The 22,154-nt window shown below is 29.7% G+C and overlaps 2 protein-coding genes and 1 long non-coding RNA gene across 4 annotated transcripts in view; 1 reads left to right on the forward strand and 2 right to left on the reverse strand.

Annotated features, from left to right (window-relative positions):
* Positions 1 to 2,655, reverse strand: part of LOC145789232 (uncharacterized) — an 8,696-nt gene extending 6,041 nt beyond the window's left edge. The window contains exons 1-2 of the mRNA XM_082870522.1: positions 2,478 to 2,655; positions 397 to 651 (exon numbers count right to left, since the gene is read on the reverse strand). Coding sequence (XP_082726648.1) covers positions 397 to 466 — 70 coding nt within the window. The 5' untranslated portion in view covers positions 467 to 651; positions 2,478 to 2,655. The remainder of the gene's footprint in view (positions 1 to 396; positions 652 to 2,477) is intronic.
* LOC114283083 (methylesterase 10-like) overlaps positions 1 to 22,154 on the reverse strand; it is a 297,358-nt gene that overhangs the window by 189,185 nt on the left and 86,019 nt on the right. The gene's annotated exons all lie outside the window — the stretch shown is intronic.
* On the forward strand, positions 20,045 to 21,425 carry LOC145790281 (uncharacterized). The gene is made up of 2 exons (XR_014328962.1): positions 20,045 to 20,601; positions 21,073 to 21,425. It is a non-coding gene; the product is annotated as an uncharacterized LOC145790281 (long non-coding RNA).

Consider the following 22,154-nt stretch of genomic DNA (forward strand, 5'->3'; position numbering starts at 1 on the left):
ATTAATTTCAAGCAAAAATCTCATATAATAATCAATCTACCAAAACAAACATAACCATAAACACTATATTCGGACAAATGAAGATTGGATTTACTTCCTAATTATATATTGATCATTTCTGTGCACAACCTTTTGCCACCATTTCAGAAATATCACTCCCCATATTATAACTAGACAATTTTACTAGTGCTAAAGGTTCATATTGTTTCTGTACCAATATAACTGTAGAAATGATTAGAGAAGCCAATTTTACAGTCAAAATTTTCTCTTTTATTCACTCCTCAAACTCAAAGTGAAGCAAATTTAATTAGTCTGTGTCCCAAAGGAAATCAGAAGAGTCCCATAAACCATTATCACTATGATCTTTAGAGTTCCACACTGAGTAACAACAGAAACCTGAGTCCAAACTCTGACACTCCCCATGATGACGATTCACTTCCCTTTGCTCATTTGACCAACTTGACATCCAATCCGATATGCAAACTTCATATGGAGAACTTGCAATTCCATAGTTTGATAATTCAAACACATCAGAGTGATCATCAGTGGTTCTCAAAATGTTCTCCTTAACAGATGTGCAGTCTCCATTATCAAATTTTGTAACCAACACATCTTGTTTCTCGTTGTTTGTGATGCTCTGATCGTAGTTTCCTATAATATGAAGCATTTGTTAATAAAGCAAGAAATTAGTAAACAAAAAGTCTACGTGCACAAAAAAATTTCAGACATGTTTCCATGAAAAATTTCTGTGCAAGTAGCTTAGTTGATAAGTAGAAGCAATAAAAACAGACAAATTAAATGGAGGGAAAATTCGGTGTAACTTGCTCTCGGACTTGTGCATTCTTTCTCAAATGACTTCTCCAGTAGTTCTTTATCTCATTATCAGTTCTTCCAGGCAACCTTCGAGCAATTTTTGACCATCTATGAAGTAAACAACAAACATATTTTAAACAAAACTTGGGACAACTTGTATAAGACGCTACTGTTTGGCATAGAAGTATATGGTCATAAATAGTTCCAAAAGTATACTATCTATTTCATTATTGGTTCTCAATCTTTAATTTGTTTCAATTACATCCCTAAACTTTACACATTGATTACAATGTAGTCCTTTCCTATAAATGCAGATGTTGATATCATGCTTAAATCAAGCTTTGAATGCACTATATATGCCAAATAACATTGATCAAATAATGGATAGAAGATTATGGTTTCATGTTGTATAGAAAAATTGAGGCTTTAGGGAGATTTTCAGGATTAACTCGACAAATTAAAAGTGCAATAGTCAGAAGATTTTAGGAATTAACTCAACAAATACAAAATTCAATGGACAAAAATTAACTTCTTGTTGCGACATATGAGAGGACTACGTTCCTCATTATGTATGTATTTCAGTTCTTAAAAGTAACTTTGTTATCTTTTTTAAATTCATGTGTCTATTATTCATTTAGGCAAAAAAATGAAATAAATTCCTCAATGTCTTTTATGTTCTTAATATAAGGCTAATATAAGCATGATCCCAAAATTTTTGGTCCGAAGTTTATGGCATTTATAAGAAGGGACCACAATGAATCAATGTGTGAAGTGCAGGATGTAATTAAAACAAATTAAAGATTAGAGACCAAAATGAAAAATATAGTATACTTTGGGGATTATTTGTGTAATTTATCCTTTGCATATAAGTCCCTATCAATTTTGTTTTTTTTTTTTCAAACAGAAAGAACAACTGAAAAGTTCTAACTACAAAACATGGACTTGGGTATGTGTATATAGTGCATGTGTGTGTCTGGGAATTCACATCTCCCTAAGCCCCATACTTATCTAATAGAGTCTGCCTCCTAGTAAAGTCATCCAAGTCATTGAGGTCAAAAGAGTAATAGAGTTTTCAGTTTCTTGGATATGTGCTGTCCAATTCACTAGATGATGATGTGAGGTTAGACGCAATTCAATTAGAGATAATGTTGGCGCAAAACCCTTGTAACTTCCTGGGTTTAGAATGGTTGCTGCTCCTTCCAAATCATAAGATCAAGACAACTGCAACAAAAATCCTTAGGCAATTTAAGTAAGAATTCTGACTTCTAAACTTTAATTCCTTGGGCATCTATGACCTGAGCTTCTCTCTTAATTTCAGAGAAAGAGTCTGATTTCACTTCATTAGTACTTTATAAAGATGATTTATTTGAAATCAAGTATGAAAGAGTTTTACTACAATCAATCTATCAATTAGGATATAATTGTTGAAAAAAGAACCTAACAGATCAATTCAACAAACACACATATTGATGTATACAAATGTTATACATGCAGTAAAATTCGAAAGAAATACAGAGAGAGAGAGTATCGATTAAAGTTCAGTAAATGAGGATCAAGTCAGAATCTCTCAGAATCTCTGCAAATGAGGTTCAAGTAAGAATGCCTTCAAAACATTGATTTCATAGATCTAGAGAGAGAGAGAGAGAGACGGTGGAGCTCGCTACCTCGCTGGTGCAGATGACGTTGGCGATGGAGCTTCGAAATCGCTCTGAATCTCGAAATCGATCTGAATCTTCGAAATCGCTTCGAAATCGCAGGTGCAGATGGAGCTTCGATGAAGAAATGTGTGCGTATAAGGATCGAGAGTGAGAGAGAGAGAGAAAGAGACAGATGTGTGCGTATTCAAGCTAAGACTCAGTGTTATATATTCAAGCTTCAAGAACAGCCGATTGATCTCCTCGTCTTCTTCGTCACTCTGAGAGAGAGAAAGAGAGAGATGTGCGCGAAATTGCTCTTACACTTTGGACTCAGATTAAAAAATAAGGGTTTCATAAAGGGGCGCGTGTGCCTACAGCATTCGGAGGCGCTTTTAAACGCCTTCACTTAGAAACGGTGCCGTTTTGGTTTTTAAATATATACGACGGTTACAAAACGTCGTTAAAAATTATCAAACGTGACGTTTAATAAAACGCCGGTAATTAAACGCCGTTAATTGCCTCATTTCCTGCAGTGTTTCTAAAACAAATATTTTTCTTATCCAAAAAGTTCCACTCCAAAGTTTGGAACCCAAACGGTCACTGGGTGGTTTGGTAGTAACTAAGGTTTCGTTTGATAATATTTAGTTTTAGTCAAAATGTAAACAAAAGAATAATTTTTTACACTGTGTAAAAAAAGATGTTTCATATATTACGTCACAAAGTACCTAAAATTAAAATATTTTCGAGGGATCATTACAAACGAGAGCGGCCCCCATATATTAACCCATTTAATTCATTTTCTTTTTTAAATGAAGAAGTAAAAAAATGGCCAAAAAAAAAATATATCATTTGGAAGTCAGAATTTTATAAAATACGAACTATATCAAAATTGTTGTTTCTCTATTTACAGTAAAGATGACAACATTAGATTAGGGATACACAATAATAATATATACGATTTATATACTGACGAATAACTCTACTCCTACTCTAATAACAGGATCTTGAACAGCGACCCATCCGCCCAATATCCCTCTAAAGTTATCACATTACTCTCTCGATTTTTCTATATATATTTTCATAAAAAGCTAAAAAATTACTAAAATAACTTATTCTCAAACGAGGCCTAAATATACGGTGTGCAGTTATATTTTAGACTCCTAGTGGAAAAATATTATAAATGTTAATAATTAAAATTATAAATTTTTATTTTTTTTATAATAATTTTTCGTTGCCCCACTAATAGGGTATTCCCCCTATATTTTTTTAATTTAATAATGTGAAAGTTTATTAAAATATTTAAGGTAATTATCTTTCTTATATTCTTTTTAATTATCAGTCAATTATCTCTATTACACATTATTTGATTTGAAAAGTAGATTTATGAAGTGAATTTATATACTATTTTTTCTATATGGTAATATTATTATTATTTTATTTTTTCTATATGGTAATATTATCAACTGTGTGTGGTTGTAATTTTTTGAATATGATTTTTTAAAAATTTTATATAACTTGTTTGGTTATTCTGAAAAATGAGTTTTATTTTCAAAAAAAATAAATGAGATAGGTTGGCTTTAGTAGAATAGGTACATATAGGTAGGCTTTGAAAATCGAGCAAGGATCCTCTAGAGTGAAATTTTCCTAAAGTTTCCTAGAGTGCTATATTGTGTGATTGAGATTTACTGGCAATTCACATCAGAAAAATTGATGTGACTTGCCAGTAAATCTCAACCACACAATGTAGCACTTTAGGAAACTTTAGAGAAAAATCACTCTAGAGGATCCTTGGTGTTGAAAATCTAGGTACATTTTTCTGATAGCTAGGTTTTTCTAAAAATCGAGGTACGTATAGGTAGGCTTTGAATAGGTACATTTTTCTGAAAATATAGATACATATAGGTACATTTAGGTATATATGTTTGGATATAGGTACATTTTTCTGATAGGTAAGTTTTTCTGAAAATCGAGGTACAGACAGGTAGGCTTTGAATAGGTACATTTTTCTGAAAATATAGGTACATATAGGTACAAAAAACTTTCCAAGATTTTCTATTTTTGGATCATAAATATTTTTTTAAAATTTTAAAAATATTTGTTTGAGTTTTATTTTTATCAAATTTAAAAATAAATAAATTCTAAAAATGAAATTAAATAGTGTGAGAGTATGAACCTATTTCACATGGAATAGAATTACACAGTGAGTGTAAAATTTATTTTTTGTTTGTTTCAATTTTGAAGACTTTTTTGAATCGGTGTAAATATTTATTAGTCCATAAATCAGTAGCTTTTACCAAAAAAATTTTGTCATGTTCGGTTGGTGAGTAAATGGAGGAAATAGTTCATTAATATTTTTTAGCCTCAAATTTTTATTTTATTTTATTTTGTTTTTGTTGAGTTTCCTTTGACTAATCATAGACTGTGTAATTTTGAGTTTCCTTTGGCTAATTATTTGTTTATGGTATCCTCTTTCTGTAATTTTGGGTTAGTTCAAAATAGAATTTTATCATTTTTTATTGTTATTGGATTAAATGGAATTAGTTTTTAGACATATGTTCTTTTGTCTAATCTTTGTGATTACATAGATTTGCTACCAAGTGATTTGGAAAAAATATTTGACTGTCATATATGGTTAATTTTGTTTAAGGTTATTAAAAAAAACATTAAAAATGTAACGCCCCAACTTCCAGGCCGTTAAATAAGTACAATATTACCACACAAATAGGATAGATAACCAAAACATCTTAACATACATATATAACTAGAGTTAGTATCACGGATCATTCGTTTATTTTCCATTGCAGGATTACAAAACATTGAAAACAAAAACAACTAGTCTAAGTCTTCAAATGAACCACCGCTCCAACAGTTCATCGTATTTGCCTTTGCAATAACTTTCACCATTCTAACTGCTTCACCACCTGGTATGACACGCTATGAGCTTGGAATGCCCAGTAAAAACACACACATCCCCATATCTTCTATCAACCAATCAACCATACATAGGACAAATTGGGTAACATAACATGCAAAATTACAACAAGGTTCTATGAATTAAGAGTTTGCCTAGACATTTAGGATCCCTCAAAGAGATCCTTCTACCCAACCACAAGGTTGAACACCGGATTACTCAGACTCCCCCTTTTGCTGCTTTGCAGACCTTACCACCTATGCCCATCTCCTGGTTATTTACCGGTTAGTGACATTGATGGACCTCAAAAGGGACGGCCAAACAAGTGGGCTCGCTTACACCCAAATTGTGCCTAGGGCTCGCTTACACCCTGCACATACCATACCAAATCGTGCCTATTACACCCTACACATATCATACCAAAGGGCTCGCTTACACCCTGAAACCACCGCATAGAGTCTGAATACATTCGTGTCAACCTAGGGGTTCGTTTAGACCGCTTGCGCAAGACTTAACTCATTTGGTTTTAATTCCATTCACATGTTCAATACGTAAATCATTATGAAGCACAAGGGTGAACGTCACCCACTACCAACCCCTTTCCATTTCTCATTTATTAGATCTTTTGCCAAGCAAGCTAGTCACATTCGGTAATTCGGTAATATAAAAGAGCATGAGACAAACATAAGAAATGAAATGTAGCCCATGATAATCATACATATGTATGGTAAGGCAAGAAAATAACATTAGGCATGCTTTAAAATACTTGGAGACAAACAACACAACAAAACACCATTTCCAGCACTGTTCGGTTCTGTAGGGCTAACAAGAACGCTTTGGTAAAAATACTTATAGGTCAAATTAGGGGCTGAAATTGCACAGAAACAATATTCAATCTGTCTAGTTTCAGTTCCAATTTTCAGAAGTCGCACAACACCTCCACAAATTCATCTACAAACTATATTCGAAAACCTGTCCAGATTTGTCACCCTTTGGGGAAACTAACTTTTCTCTCAATCTACCCGATGGTTTTCACTCAAATAAAATCTGTTGGAAAGAAGACTCAGAGTTCTAAATTTTGATAGAAGAACCAATATGAAGTGGTTTTTATAGAATTTTACAAAATTGCTAAATTGGACTGTTTTTCAGAGATTCAGGACCAGATTTTTCAACAATTTATCCAAGCCCTAAAAACAAACAATTAGGAGCTAATAAAATTTTCACAAGCTCTAAACACACCAAATATTCTACCATAAATTCAGATTTCAGAATTAAATAGATTTGATATTTATTTTAAATTAGGGAAGTTGCAGCAGTGCCTAATTTCACAAATTTCTAAGACAATGGCAATTGATCATACCCACACTTCAACATACACCAAAAAACCCTATTTACCATTAATTTGCAACACAAGAGGCATATTAGACAATAGAAGGAGATGATCAAAGGAGGGGTATGTTCTTACCTTTTTGAGAGTCACCCTTTCTTTTTCTTTTTTTCTTTTTTTCTTCTTCTTCTCTACTTCCTTTGATCACACTTTCACCCTCTCACCCTCTCCCTAGGCTGTTGAAAATGTGGGGTGCAAATTGAGACAATGTTCTCAATTTATAAGCCATGAAATAGGGCTAGCTTAATGACTAAGAAAAAGCATAAAAAACTAGATATTTTTCCATTGCTCAAATAAGTATTAAAATAAATAATGAAACTATTTATTTAAAGATATGTGTAGATATTTATTTAAAGATATTTATTTTCTCAATTAAATCATAAAGGTTCAAAGAAAATAATAAAAATTCAAAGAACTAATAAATATTCAATTAGGCTAAAAATAAAATTGATGAATTAATTTAGAAACTAGGAGGTACATAAATAAAAGCCAAGTGTTAGGGTATTTCCAAATATAAAAATGGCATTCTATGATTTAATTATAATACAAAATAAAATACTGAAAAATTATTCTTTCTTGGACCATTTTGTAAAATTTTATAAAATTTGGGATTAAAATGTAATTAACCTAAGGCTTAGGGTATCAAGTGTAATTACCAAAAATTAGGGTCTCTACAAAAAAGATTTTTTTATGGCTATTGATTCGCATTGCTAATTTTTTGTTTCTTGGCGTCTAATTAAATTCAAATTTCCAAATTCTATCATTTTTATTGTTATTTTTTTATATTTTATATTTTACATTTTCCTCTTTTAAATTTTTTTGTTCTTCTTTTTATTCACTTAAGCATGGGATTTTTGATCAGAGATACATTTTGTTTCAATGATTTAGATTGCTCTATCCAAAATTCAATGATTGAGATGCTTTTCATTTCCGCCCAAAATGCGCTCCAGTTATCTACATTTGATATAGAAAGACTTAAAGAATCTATAATTCTTTGAGAGCAATGAGTTTGCCACTTTACTGTTTAAATTTGTTTGTTTGTCTTCCATTTGTTTTTATTTATATTTTCTTTTATTTTTGTTTATGAATTAAGATGTTTTATATGAGTGCATAGAAGTGGCACACAAAGTTGATTTCTAATTTCCCACAATACACACTGCCTAAGAAAGGCCTTCATAACCATTATTGGACCATTTTTCTTTTTTGTCAACTTTGTTTAGTTGAATTTATTTTATTTTATTTTTATCAGAACTTTGTTTAGTTGAATTTGAACAAGCCAAAATTGCACTATATGTTTCTTAGAGAGCACATAACATTATTTAAAGAACTTTGTTTAATTGAATTTGAACAAGCCAAAATTGCACTATATGTTTCTTAGAGAGCACATAACATTATTTAAAGTGCAACTTTGTTTTTTGCACTGTTGGACATTGTCAACTTAGTTACCAATCACTGAGATTATATTCCTTTCTAATTTGAGCCGAAGTTCAAATGAGACCAACCTCTTCAATTAGAACAAGAAAGATTGATAACTTGGGTAAGAATAATAGTGATGCTATAAGAAAGGAACAATTTTCTTCGAAATTATTTTGTGAATAAGTTTTCCATATACTACATAAAAGATTGGACAGGAGAAGATTAATCCCGATATTATTTCCTCTGTGCCTTTAGGCACGGGCATACATTTTTGAATCCTGATGGGACTTTTGTATACCTATCAAAATATGCACCATCAGATTGATTCAATCCAATGGTTGAAAATGTCTTACTCTCATTTGTCCTACTTGGACATTTCAATGGTTCAGATTTTTTGGGTGAATATCAATGCTTCAAATCAGTTTTACGTTTAGCTTTTTGATTCTTATCCTTAGGATTGAATCAATTCACACGACATCTTCTCTCTCTCCCTCTCTCTGATTTTGATTTCAAATTTTGAAACTTCATTCTCTCTCACACCTCTTCTTTCCACCACACATCTTCCTCTTTCCGCCAAGCTTTGTCTCTTTAAAATTTTAATCTCGGTGGTGATTTTTGGAATATAGCTCTAACGGAATATAGCACCATTGAGAGGGGGTGATTTCTACCATCTGCCTCAATCTCTACCTCCTCTTTCTCTACATAGCTCCAAGGTAGAAAGCTATACTATCTGTTCTTTTTTTTGGAAGAAGGTGTGAGAATCTAGGGTTTTTATTTGGGTTTTGGATTTTGATATGATAATAAATCTTTGCCTCCTCTCGTTCTCCCTCTCCCTCTCCCTCTCCCTCTCCCTCTCCCTCTCACACTTCCCCTCTTTTATTCGGGTTTGTTTTTCTTTTTCTTTTTACTTTTTTTTTTTTTTTTGTTATCAGCATAGAAACCATTCTTTTTATCAGATGTAGTTATATAAAAATATTTTTGTCCTGTTTGGTTGCTGAGAAAGTGGTAGCAAAAGTAAAGAAAATGAAATTTTGGTTATTGTCATTTTTGGGTTTGACTGAAAGGTCTATTATGAATGTATTTTTATCAAAATTATTATTATTTTTATTGGGTTTTGTACTCAAGAACAAGTGCTGATGTTCTGACTTGTTTATTTTTCTTAATTGACTTGGATTATTTGTTCGGGCATCATTAATCTATCTCTTTATATTTTTTTTGCTCCATCTTTAAGCACCATTATGTGATCTGCTTCATATGGTGCAACAACTTCAACGGCGACAATGGAGAAGATTAGGGTTGTGGGTTGCTGGCTCTGTTTCAGTGTCTTGGTTTTGGTAGAGATGTTATCCCAAACAGGTATTTTAATTAGTTAGTCATGTTAGATATGTTGAAACCATGGGAAAAGTTGCTAGAAACCATGGGAAATTTGAATTAAACTTTAATTAGTTAGTCATGCCAGATATGTTTCTTGGTATCTAATTAAATTCAATTTTTTTTTTTCTCACACAATTTTTCTTTATTACATCTATTTCATTACTCATATAATTTTGATAAAAGTTAAATTTTTTGGTCTGTTACTTATTGGGTCTTCGGTGATTATTGGGTTTATAAAAAATTTCTCCCTCCCCCCATTTTGTAGTTATGTTTTAAACAAAGCTCTCTTTCCATTTGCATAAAAGATGGAAGCAAAATGGGACTAATGAGCAGTAAACCATGATAAAAAAATAGTATTGCTCAAACTTTTTGCTTTCATTTGCTTTTTTCACTAGATTATTTTTCTCAATATTTCTTTTCTTATGGAGCTTAGTAAAAGGTGTTGTAGTAGTCTTTGTAGCTTTTCTGTGAGTGGTTTTGGTGAATGTAAAGTAATGGAATGAAATATAATGGATTGGTATGACTTATGAGAAACCTAATATAATGGCTTATTTGACTGACTCATGCATTGTACACTAGATTTCTTTTCCTGCCATAAGAAAATGTTGGCTTGGCCATTACACATTTTGGTGATTGTTGGGAGTATGTGTTGAAGATTTAAACCAAAAAGAAAATGTGCATAATGAGGATTGAAAAAATTGAAAAAAAAAAAAGGGAAGATAAACATAGATAAATCTCTTTTTTTCTTTTTTCTTTTTTTTTTCTTTTTTGGTGAACACAAATTAATCTTAGAAACAAAATAAATGCCTTGCTTAAGACAATATATGTTGGTAAATTTTGAGTTATTTTGGGAATAACTTTGTGCGAAGTTTTGGAATCCCCTAAGTTTGGAATTGCAGAGTACATGTTGGTGTGCTTTATGTGGTGTTCAGTAATTTTTTTTTTCTTTTTATTATAGAAAGTTAACGAGTATACAATAGCGCCGATTTCTGTATTTGTTTAGAGGGAGTTGTTATTTTATTTGAGTTCTATACAGCGTGTGGTACAAGTAAAATTGTTACAAGTTCTTTAAGAAGAATAATATTTCTTTATATTTTCTTAGTATCTTTATAAAAAAATGACAGATTTCATAAATTTCAACATAATATGTATAAATTACAACTGCATTTTTATCCCAACATTATTTACACCGTGCCTTTAGGCACGGGCATATACTAGTGTATGTATGTATATATATATTTTAAAAACCTGAGAGAATGTTTTGATGTGATTTTTTTGTGTTTTTTTAATTGTTTCAATCATTAATTTGGAGGGAAATTTGAAATTGTAATGATGTATTTTTTAGAAAACCAAACAAGCATTTGTTTTCAAAAAACAGTTTTCAAATCACTTTATCAAAAAAAATTTCAAAAAAACGTAACCAAGTATGGTGTTATTATTATTTTTTTTCAGGAATATAATATTGCTACATTAAGGAGAGGTAAAAATTTTCAATGTAATTCATTTATAATTTTTTATTAATGGGTTATATTATATAAGCAGCAATGATAAAGACCACTAAAAGTGGTGCTCTAAACTAGTACTAATGAGTTGGCATCCATTAAAAAAAAAGGCACAATAACACTGTGGCAATGGGTGGGATCCACTGCCACATCATTAGTGATAGCACTAATTAGGGATTGTTTGAGATGACCTAAATAAGTGCACTTTTTGTCTTTTTACGAAAAGATGTGTAAAAAAGTAGAGAGGTGATGTGATGAAAAAAAGATAGATTATTTTTGGGTTGCCAAACTTAGCCTTAGTACTCTCACTCATTTTCCTTATATAAGATAGTGTAATCATTACATTAAGTACTCTTTCACAACTTAATGGTTGTTTGGGATTACTATATAAGTATACTTTTTGACTTTTAGTTGAAAAAGTAGAGAAAAAAATATATGTTTGAGATAACTTTTTGACTTTTTACGAAAAGATGTGTAATAAAACACTAAACCAAACCAAACCTTAAGTACACTTTTTACTATATAAGTACACTTTTTATGAAAAGATGTCTCATCAAATAGGATCGGCTACATGAATCATTTTTCTCCACGCGACCCTATCAAAGGCCATTTCGTTAGTCAAATTAAGTAAGTTCATATCTCTATGTACAATACTAGCCAACATTAATCTAGGCATACTCTGTCCCCTAACACTCTCATCTACTGTTACCACATCACATCTCTTCACTACTACTTTTGTTAGTCTCCGTTGAATGTGACCAAACCATCTCGATCGATTCTCTTTCATCTTATCTTCTATCGGTGCTCCTCCTACCCATTCTTGAATACACTCATTCATAATTCTGTCTTGTCTAGTGTTGCCACACATATACCTTAGCATTCTCATCTTAGCCACACTCATCTTATCTACATGTTGTTTCTTAGTTGCCCAATACTCCTTTCTATACAATATCGCTGGTCTAATAGCCATTCTATAAAACGTACTTTTTAGTCTAGTGAGTATTCGTTTATCGCACAGTACCCCAGACGCACTTCTCCACTTATATCATCCCGCCTTAATCCTATGGGTCACATCCGTATCAATTTCCCCTGCTGTTGTGACAATCAATTCTAAATAACAAAAATGTTCACTCTTAGGCAGTTCTTGGTTCTCAATTTTCATTTCTCCTCTACTTTTATTGTTACTGGTATTAAATTTTCACTCCATGTCTCTGTCTTAGTTCTGCTTATCCGAAATCCTTTAAATTCAAGAGTTTTTCTCCAAATCTCTAACTTTGTGTTAACTCATTCACTAGTATAATATCATTTGCAAAAAGCATACACCGTGGCACTTCATCCTGAATATTTCTTATCAACTCATCCATAACTAAAGTAAAAAGATAAAGACTTAAGGTAGATCCTTGGTATAACCATACAGTGATAGAAAATTCATTTGTCTCTCTAGCAGGCAATCTAATAGTGGTCACCACCTCTGCATACATGTCCCTAATCACATCAATGTAACCTTTTGTCACTCCTTTTTTCTCTAATACCCACCATATTATATTCCGGGGCACTCTATCATATGCTTTCTCAAGGTCGATAAATACCATATAAATGTCTCTTCTCTTCTCTTTTCTTTATATTTTTCTATTACTCTCCTCAAAAGATAAATCCCTTCCATTGTTAACCTATTAGGCATAAACCCAAATTGATTCTCTAACACCTCAGTTATATCTTGCAATCGGTGTTCCATCACCCTCTCTCACACTTTCATTATATGACACATTAGCTTGATTCCTTTATAGTTTTTGCAATTCTGGACATCTCCTTTATTCTTATAGATTAGCACTAAAATACTTTTCCTCCACTTATCTGGCATGTTCCTAGTCAACAAAATTTTGCTAAACAACATAATCAACCAAGTAACCCTCTTTTTACCCAAACACTTTCAAGTTTCAATAGGGATATCACGGGGTCCTAAAACCTTATTTGATTTCATCTTTTTAATTGCAATCTCCACTTCAAAGTTCCTAATCCTACGATAGAACCTATAGTCTTAGTTTATCATATTACTGACTATTTCTTCCTCTATTGTCGTACCTCTATGTTCCTCGTTTAATAATTTCTCAAAATAATTCTTCCATCTTTCCTTAATCTCTTCATCCTTCACCAATACCTTAGAATCCTTACTCTTGATGCACTTAACTTGATTAAAATTTCTTATTTTCCTCTCTCGTATCTTAGCAAGTTCGTATATCATCTTCTCTCCCTCCTTACTATCTAGTCTAGTGTATAGGTCATTATAAACTTTCAACTTAGCTACTTTCACTACTTTTTTGACCTCCTTATTAACCAATCTATAACTCTTAAGTTTTTCCTCAGTTCTATCTTTCTGTCACTTTTTAAGGCACTCTTTTTTTACCTTAACTACCGCTTGAACCTCTTCCCTCCACCACCAAATTTCCCTAGAGCTGGGTTCCGTCCCTTTCGACTCTCCAAACACTTCCCTTGAGATTCTCCTCATACAATTGGCCATCGAGTTCCATAAAGTGCTAGCATCATCTTTCAAATTCCAAGTACCTTCCTTATCCATTCTAGTTTTAAATATTTCTAATTTATCCCCATTTAGGTCCCACTTTTAACTTTTTGACTTTTTAGATAGTTGAATTCAAAAGGCAAAATAATAATTTTGTCCTAGTGGCTTCCCCCACAAATTACCTTTGAATAGTATTGACTTTTTTATTTTTTTAATAACTTTTTCACTTTTTAAGTTTAGTTTTTTTAATTTTTACCCTTGAATAGTTTAGTCACGTTTTAACTTATCTCCAAGTCCTTCATTTTTAGTGGATCGGAGGGTCATATTGGAATCATTTGAGGGCCATATTAGAATGATTTATGGGCCTAAGTTGATTTATTTTAGTGATTCATATTGTTTTAACTTGAATGTCATTATTTATGTAAAGAATTTAGGTTTATTATAAATCTATAGTTATGTGATTGCTTCATTTTTGTATAGAAAAAGTATAGTTTGTTTTTGAAATTATACTTGTTCTTTTAAAAATAATACATTAAAATAAAGGTTTGACCAAACTTAATAATCAAGTAATTATCTATGTCTAATCAATTTATTTTTTATTGCGAGCGATGTAGTTGGCTGACCTTATACATTAAAGGGAAAAATTCAATTCAATGTATATTTAAAAAAATAAATTACAAAAAGTGATGAAGTTTGTATAAATTAATAATTAAAGTTATAAATTTTTCTATAAATTAATAATAATTTCTGATAGTACTATTGGAAAGTAATTTTTCCTAAATTAAATGGTTCAAACCACTAAAATATGTCTAAGAGAACCTCCATATGTTCAAATTGAATTTTATAATTTAAAAATAAAAATAAATAAATAAGCTGCTCAGAATTTATAAACAAAGACTAATGTGGTCCATAATAACAACTTTAAATTTAAGTGGTAAATTTAAAATTTTAAGCAATTTGTAATTTTGTTTGCTGGGTTTTTTTCTTCATTTTTGACACGTAGTAGTAATGAGAAATTATTTAATGTTTTCAGAATATCATATATTTGTATTTTTTAACCAATCAAATATTTAATATATTTATTATATTTTTTAATCACTTAACAAAATATTTTATTTATTTATTATTTTTATTAATTATAACATTATAAAATATTACCTATTCGTGGTCCGAAATTAATAATTAATTATTTTTATTAATTATAACATTATAAAATATTACCTATAACATTATAAAATATTACCTATTCGTGGTCCGAAATTAATAATTATCTATAGTAATGGAGGACGAGAGCGGCGCAGAAAAACGGCAACAAAAAACCATGAACACCACATGCTCGTAAATACAAAAACAGAAGTCTACTTCCCTTATTCAACTGACAGGTCTTGCTAACAAATTCACCCACATGTTCCCTCATATCAAACTAGAGACGTACTAGGAAGCTCGAATCCGGAGTCCCTGAATCCCCCGAATCAAGAGAAGAAGAAGAAGAAGAAGAAGAAGAAGAAGGAAGAAGAGAAGGAAGAAGAAGACGAAAGACTAGAGGGGGCACATTCAACCGGGCGGAGGCAGAGGCAGAGGCAGAGACGGAGGCGAGGCGGAGGCGATTGGCCGACGAGCTGCCACGAGCAACGAGCTGTGATCTGCGATCGACATCCACCGTCACACTCTCCTCCTCTCTCTTTCTCCCTTCTCCTGCGATCGACGAGCTGCGATCTGTTTCCCTTCTCTCCTCTCCTCCTCTCTCTTTCTCCCTCTCTCCTCTCCTCTGTTTCTCCTCTCTCCCTCAATTTCAAGAAAAAAAAATTTCAAAACTGAAACGACGTCGTTTCAGTGATTCGGGGGATTCGGGAGGAAGTTTTTCGAGCTACCAAACATTTTTTTTATCAAACTAACATGGAATATTATACTCTACACTTAGCGACATTTTGAAAAGTTAGAAATAAGCTAGTTTTTTACTTATAAAAAGTGAAAAAATCAATTTTTTTTTAAAGCAAAATTACATTTGGCAAGATAGAAATAAGGCCTTGATTGGGAACCAGCCTATTTAGTCAAAAAGTCAACAACTAATACCAAAAAGTTAAAGATTCTCTTTTTTTCTCTACTTTTTGCACATCTTTTCGTAAAAAGTTAAAAAGTCATTTCAAACATATTAAGGGTTGGTTTGGGAAGTGGGTTGGCTTTTTGACTTTTTTGGCTATTTTAGCTTGGGCTAAAAAGCTTGATTTTGGAAGGGCTTTTTAATTTTTTGACTTTTTTTGTGAGAGAAGAGTGTAATGATTATGGGTTAGATGTGATGTTTTATTTGTTGTGGCTAAAATAGCCTATTTTGTTTTTTGTGGCTATTTTAGCCACAAATCTTCTTCCCAAATTTTTTTTAACTCATATTTTAGCCAAATAACCACAAAGTTACCAAATTAGCCTGTTCCCAAACGAGGCCTAAGTCAATTAGTAAAATTATCAAAATATCCTCACTTCATTGCATTTAGAAAATGTTAGTGAATGGTAAAATGATAATTTCAAAAATATGCACGAGGGTAATATATGGAAATTTTATAATTTTTACAAATAATGTGATATCATATTATAATAATTTTTAAAAAAGCAAAAAAAAAACTGCTTATTGAGCATTTTTCCAAATGTATTTGTGAAAAAACCAAACCGCCAAAAAAAAAAAAATGTTTATTTCCATCTTCCCAAAACACCCCTAAGACTACATTTGGTTGAAGGATTTGATAATAAAAAAACAAAAAAGTAAAATAGAGAGGGTAAGAAAAAGGAAATGCCATATTATTATTTATTTGGTTATAATAAAAAACATAGGGAAAAAAAGTGATAGAGAAATACAATTCCATTTTTTATCTTTTGGGTTCACTTAGTCTATTTTTCTTTCTCCACTTCTCAACTCAACGAACATAACTTAGAATTCGAATAATATTAATTATTTCTCTTTTTCTTTCTATTTCCCTTTCACTTTCTATTTCTCTCATCAAATCCTTCAACTAAACGCAGCTTAAAGATACAATAAATTTGGAAACCCAGACTCATTATCCACTTAGATTTTTCTGAATTGGTGATTGTGTGATGAAAATTAAATTTGTGTAAGGTAGATTCCATATATAGAATAAATCTGAACTATAAAATGATAATTATAAATAATTTCTAAATAATTAAGTCTAAGTTCATATTATTGCTAAAGATAGATACCACAAGCAAATATCGTTGCCAGTTAATGATAAATTTTAGAAAATTTACACAAAAATAGGATTTAATTCTAGTAATAAATTAAATTTTAATTTTTTAATTATTTGAATTTAAAGTTTTAATTTTTTAAAATATTATTAATTCTAACTATTTGTTAATTAAAAGAATGAGAGTAATTTAAATAATTTAATCATTTTTGTCGGTGGAGTTGGATGGCGATGGTGACTATATATTGGGCAAAAATCAAAAGAAATGAACTAAAAAGAGGAGGTGTAACGATGAATTAAAAGTGATGAAGGGATGACAAGGAATTGAGGAAGAGGAGGGGTGGTGACGGATGATGTTAAGAATGAGAAGTAATTGTCATCAGTCATAAAGAAAAATAAATAATTAAATTGTCTAAATTACACACGATCCATTGGTTATAATTAATAGATACAAATGGATAGCTAAAATAGATATCATTTTAGAAGTTCATAATTTAAATTGAAACAATTAAAAAGGTCAGAGTTTAATTTGTTATAAATTGTCAAACTTTGGAATTGTTTTTGTATTTTTTTTAAAAACGTTTATGTTGTGTTGTTGTTATAATCAATATTTATTCTAATTAAGGGTGGACAAACAATTCAAATGTTACTAAATTGAATTAATTCAACTTTCGTAGATTGGGTTGATTCAATTTTTGAAAAGATCACGATTCAATTCTAGATTATTAAAAGATACAAATTCAACTAGATCACAATTTAATTAATATTTTATTGATTGGAAAAAAAAAAAATTAGATCATGGAACTACTCTCTTGCTAACTCCAACTATATAGAGTTGGTTTGGGATGTGAGTTAGTTTTTTTATTTTTTTACTTTTTTTAATTTTTTTTAGAGAAAAAATTTCTCTCAAACAATTCAAATGTTTATGTTGTGTTGTTATTATAATCAATATTTATTGTAATTAAGGGTGGACAAACAATCCAAATGTTCCTAAATTGAATTAATTCAACTTTCGTAGATTGGGTTGATTCAATTTTTGAAAAAATTACGATTCAATTCCAGATTATTAAAAGATACAAATTCAACTAGATCACAATTTAATTAATATTTTATTGATTGAAAAAGAAGAAGAAGAAGAAGAAGATCATGGAACTACTCTCCTACTAACTCCAACTATATATGAGTTTGTTTAAGATGTGAGTTAGTTTTTTGTTTTTTTATTTTTTTATTTTTTTTAATTTTTTTGAGAGAAAAAATGTCACGTTTGACTTTTTTGTTTTTTTTTAATTTTTTGTCTTTTTTTGACTTTTGGCTAAAATGCCTAATTGATTTTTTTAACTTTTGTGAGAGAAAAAATAAAATGATTATGATTTAGATGTGACATTTTTTAATCTATTTTTTTTATGACTATTTTAACCCCAACTCACCCCAACCCAACTTTCCAAACAAGTGCATAGACAAATAATTATATATTGTATATAATTTCAATCAATCTATTTCTGCTTATTATTATGCTAACCTTATAGGTATTTTAGAATTTAGACTATAACAATTTAACTATAACAAAAAAAAAATTTTCCCTAAAACTTTGTTTTATAATGAATATTAATAAAATTTTAAAATTATTGTGGAACTTTGTGTTTAATAATTATATTATATATATATATAGATATTATATTTTTAATTAATAAAATCTAGGAAACTAAGGTGAACTACAAACTATTCATTAAAGTGGTCTTATGGGAGATTGTAACTTTCCTCATGATGGGAAGATATTCACTATGTTTAATTTTAATTTTTTAGAAATTGTATTTTTTTTAAGTGAAATTTTTAAAATTTTAGGTAATTTTTTTACTTTAGTAGATATACCTTACTTAGATGTAGTAATGTATTTGTAAAAAAATATTTTAAAAAATTAATAAATATACAAGAATACAAAAAATGTATTAAATTATAGGATTTTTTAAAAAAATATCTTTGGTATTTAGAGAATTTTTTAAATATTTTTTTACAAATATTGTACTTTTTAAGTGTATTTATATTAGTTGTATCTAAAAATTTTAAAAATTGTTTTAAATATTAAAAAAATCAATGAAAATAAAAAATACGAAAAATATAAAATATAATTTTTTTGAAAAGTAAATTTTAAAAACTCAAATGAAACAAGCTGATTAGAATTTACAATAAGGATTATAGATTGAAAACTATCTATGTATAAAAAATCATGTAATTATTATCAAAACACATGTGTTAATTAAGAGATAGGGTAGATTTGAAATTCCGTTCCTTTTATATATCTATATGATTTTGTGAGAGTGTGTATAGTATATTTGTGAGAGTTTCGATTACGTATTTAAGACTTAATCAATTAACATGACATTCAAAGATTTGAATAACATAAAGATATTCCACTTTTCTCTTTAAATTATTTTAATTTTTTCATATTTGAGTTGTGTTGGTTCGATTAATAAAGATGAGTTCCCAATTCAAAAAGTTTAGAACCAACCAAAGTTTATTTGATTATGAGTTTTACTATACATATCTATTTGTTGTGATGATGGAAATCATTTATCCAATTAAAATGGGACAGCCTTCATAATATTTGTATTTATCATTTTTTTAATATTTATTTTCTTTATTGTTTGCATATGACACCGCCAAAATTGTCAGATCCTACATAGAAACCATTAAAATCCAACAATTATATTATTTTTTAATAAGAAATTTTAATATACATCTTTTTTAAAAATAGTATATTATATGTATTTCTAATTATGTCATTTTATTCATTAGTTATGATTATTTTCTTTTTTAATTATGATATTATTTTAGCTATGACTCATAAATTATTTAGTTATGTCTTATATTGTACTTAATTATGATTTTTTTTTATATTTATGACTCAAAATTAAATATATATATATATATATATATTACTTATATGATGCATATGATGTGTTTTCCTTTTCAATATATTAATATCCACCAACTTTAGTTGTGCCACTAACAAAATAAAATTAAGGAATGGTTTGAGATGATTTAAATAAGTATATTTTTTGACTTTTTATGAAATATCAATTGTGTATAAGTTGAGTTTAAAGTGATGTAGTAGAGAGGTGATGTGATTTAAATAAGATGATGTAACTTAAACAAAATGATGACTTTTTAACATTTTAACTTTCTTAAGTTATGATAAATAAGGCCTTAAATATATATATATATATATATATAATATTAATAAATATAGCATTATTGTGGTTATATGTATATGTGGAGCATAGAGGCTGTGGGAGAAGAAGTTATTAGTTGATACAAGAGTCGTGTTACGTCAGTTATATATGTATTGTGATTAATAAAATAAATGAAATTTATAATTTTTATTAAATTATTAAAAACATAAAAAAATATAAAAAAATTATAATTGATCCGAATATGATCACATGTCTCCCAAGATAATCAATAATTTTTTTTTCTGTGGGAGTGGCATTCTCAAGTCCGGATCATCTGCCATACTTTCCTGCAATTGTTCTCGTTTTGGCACCTTTTTTTTTATTATTATTTTTAATGTTTTTTCCTTTCTTTTGTCTCTCAAACATTTGAGAACCAAACCCTAAAATACAAAGAGGCGAGAAAAACAGAGGAGAAGGAGGAATAGAGGAGGAGGAAAAAGAAGAAGAAGAAGAGAAGACGTCGGAGATGGCTTCGCCGGCCCAATGATAAGCTGCGATCTGGCCACATCGGAGAAGGAGAAAGAGAAGAGGTAGAGGAAGAGCAGAGGAGGAGGATCAAAAGTTTTTTTTCCTCTTTAACAATGGAGTTTGTAAAGTTTGCAGATCAAAACTTCATGTACAGGTTTGTCTCATTCTCTCTCTCACTCTCTCTCTTCTTTTGAATTTGAGAACCCTATTTTATATTTTTCTTTTTTTTTTTATGGGAAAGTTGAATTTTTCAAGAATTTTTTTGTTTAATCACTGAAAATTCTATTTATGTTTGGGAAAGTCTAATTCTTTTTGCTCTACAAATTATGGGTTTATTAATTGGAGATGGGATTTTGCTGTTTATTTTCTGTTCACTGTGTTTGGATTTGGAGAAAACTAAGTCACATGAAAGGGAAAATTTCTTATTTTGGTCTCTGAAAAATGAGAAACTCAAAAAAAAAAAAAAAAAAAAAATTGATTGGATCCAAGAGAGTTTGCTCTCAATATGGGAAATTCAAACCCAAAATTTTAATTTGATCTATTATCATTACATCAACCAAACAGGATTGATTTTTTTGATTTCTTACAAAATTTTCATCTTTGTTTTAATTTGAATGATTTGCAGAGGGGACACTGGACAACAGTAGATAGAGCTAGATAAAGCCAATGAGAAGAATTGGAAGATTTCTACTTCCATGAAAGCCATTGATAAGAAGAAACCCAACCAAACCTTCTCTCTTGTCTCTTCTTTCTTTCCTTCTCTATTTCTTCTTTCTTTCTTTCGTTTTTTTTTTTGGCCCCAAAACGACAGCGTTTTGAGGCACCGCAGGGATCACGACAGGCAACTACGACAGATGATCCGAACTCGGATTCTCCCCCACAAGTCAGTCGTACTGGTCCATCTTCATGTCTGACAAAAATTAATTATTGATTAGATGGAAAAAAAATTATAAAATTTGAATATATGAATTATCACTACCATTACCTGTCACTTCACATTATAAATACGGGAAATTGTCAATCAATAATACGGGAAATTGTCAATCAATTATAAGGCCAAAATAAAAAATTATAAATTCAATTATTAAAGTTAATAAATTTTATAATTGATTTAAAATTTACCCCGAAAACATGCATTGAATTGTAATTTTTTCATATTAATTTAAAGGGTGAGTTTGGAAATTTGTTTTTTTGTTTATAAAAGTTATTTAAAAAAAAATTTAAGTGGTCAAAAAATTATTAAAAAAATTATAAAATTAAACTATTATTAAAAAACAATCAAACACATCTCAGTGATTTATAGTTTAAAAAATTGATAAAAAATCCATTCTAGCAATTGTGTATAGTATTAGGTTCACCGATTTTTTTTTGGTTAGTGAGAAATCTACAATTTGTGAAATAATTTGATGAAAAATCTTAGAGGACATTTTGTTTCCAATTTTACTCCTTAACTTTTTTATCTGTTTGACTTTTCATTGACTATCTCTTCAAAAAAAAATTTTTGTCCATCTATTGAAATTTTTTTGTCTATCTGTTCAAAGTTTTTTTTTTATCTATCTGTTCATTTTTTGTGTAAATTTTCTATTTGTTCAAATTTTTCTATACATATTTTCTATCTGTCCAAATTTTACCTGTCCAATTACAAATTTTACATCCAAATTTTATTTGTGCAAATTTTCTATCTTTTCAAAATTTACTTGTTCAATT

Source organism: Camellia sinensis, chromosome 5, assembly GCF_055761805.1.
Source record: "Camellia sinensis isolate YWXY chromosome 5, ASM5576180v1, whole genome shotgun sequence".
Classification (NCBI taxonomy): Eukaryota; Viridiplantae; Streptophyta; class Magnoliopsida; order Ericales; family Theaceae; genus Camellia; species Camellia sinensis.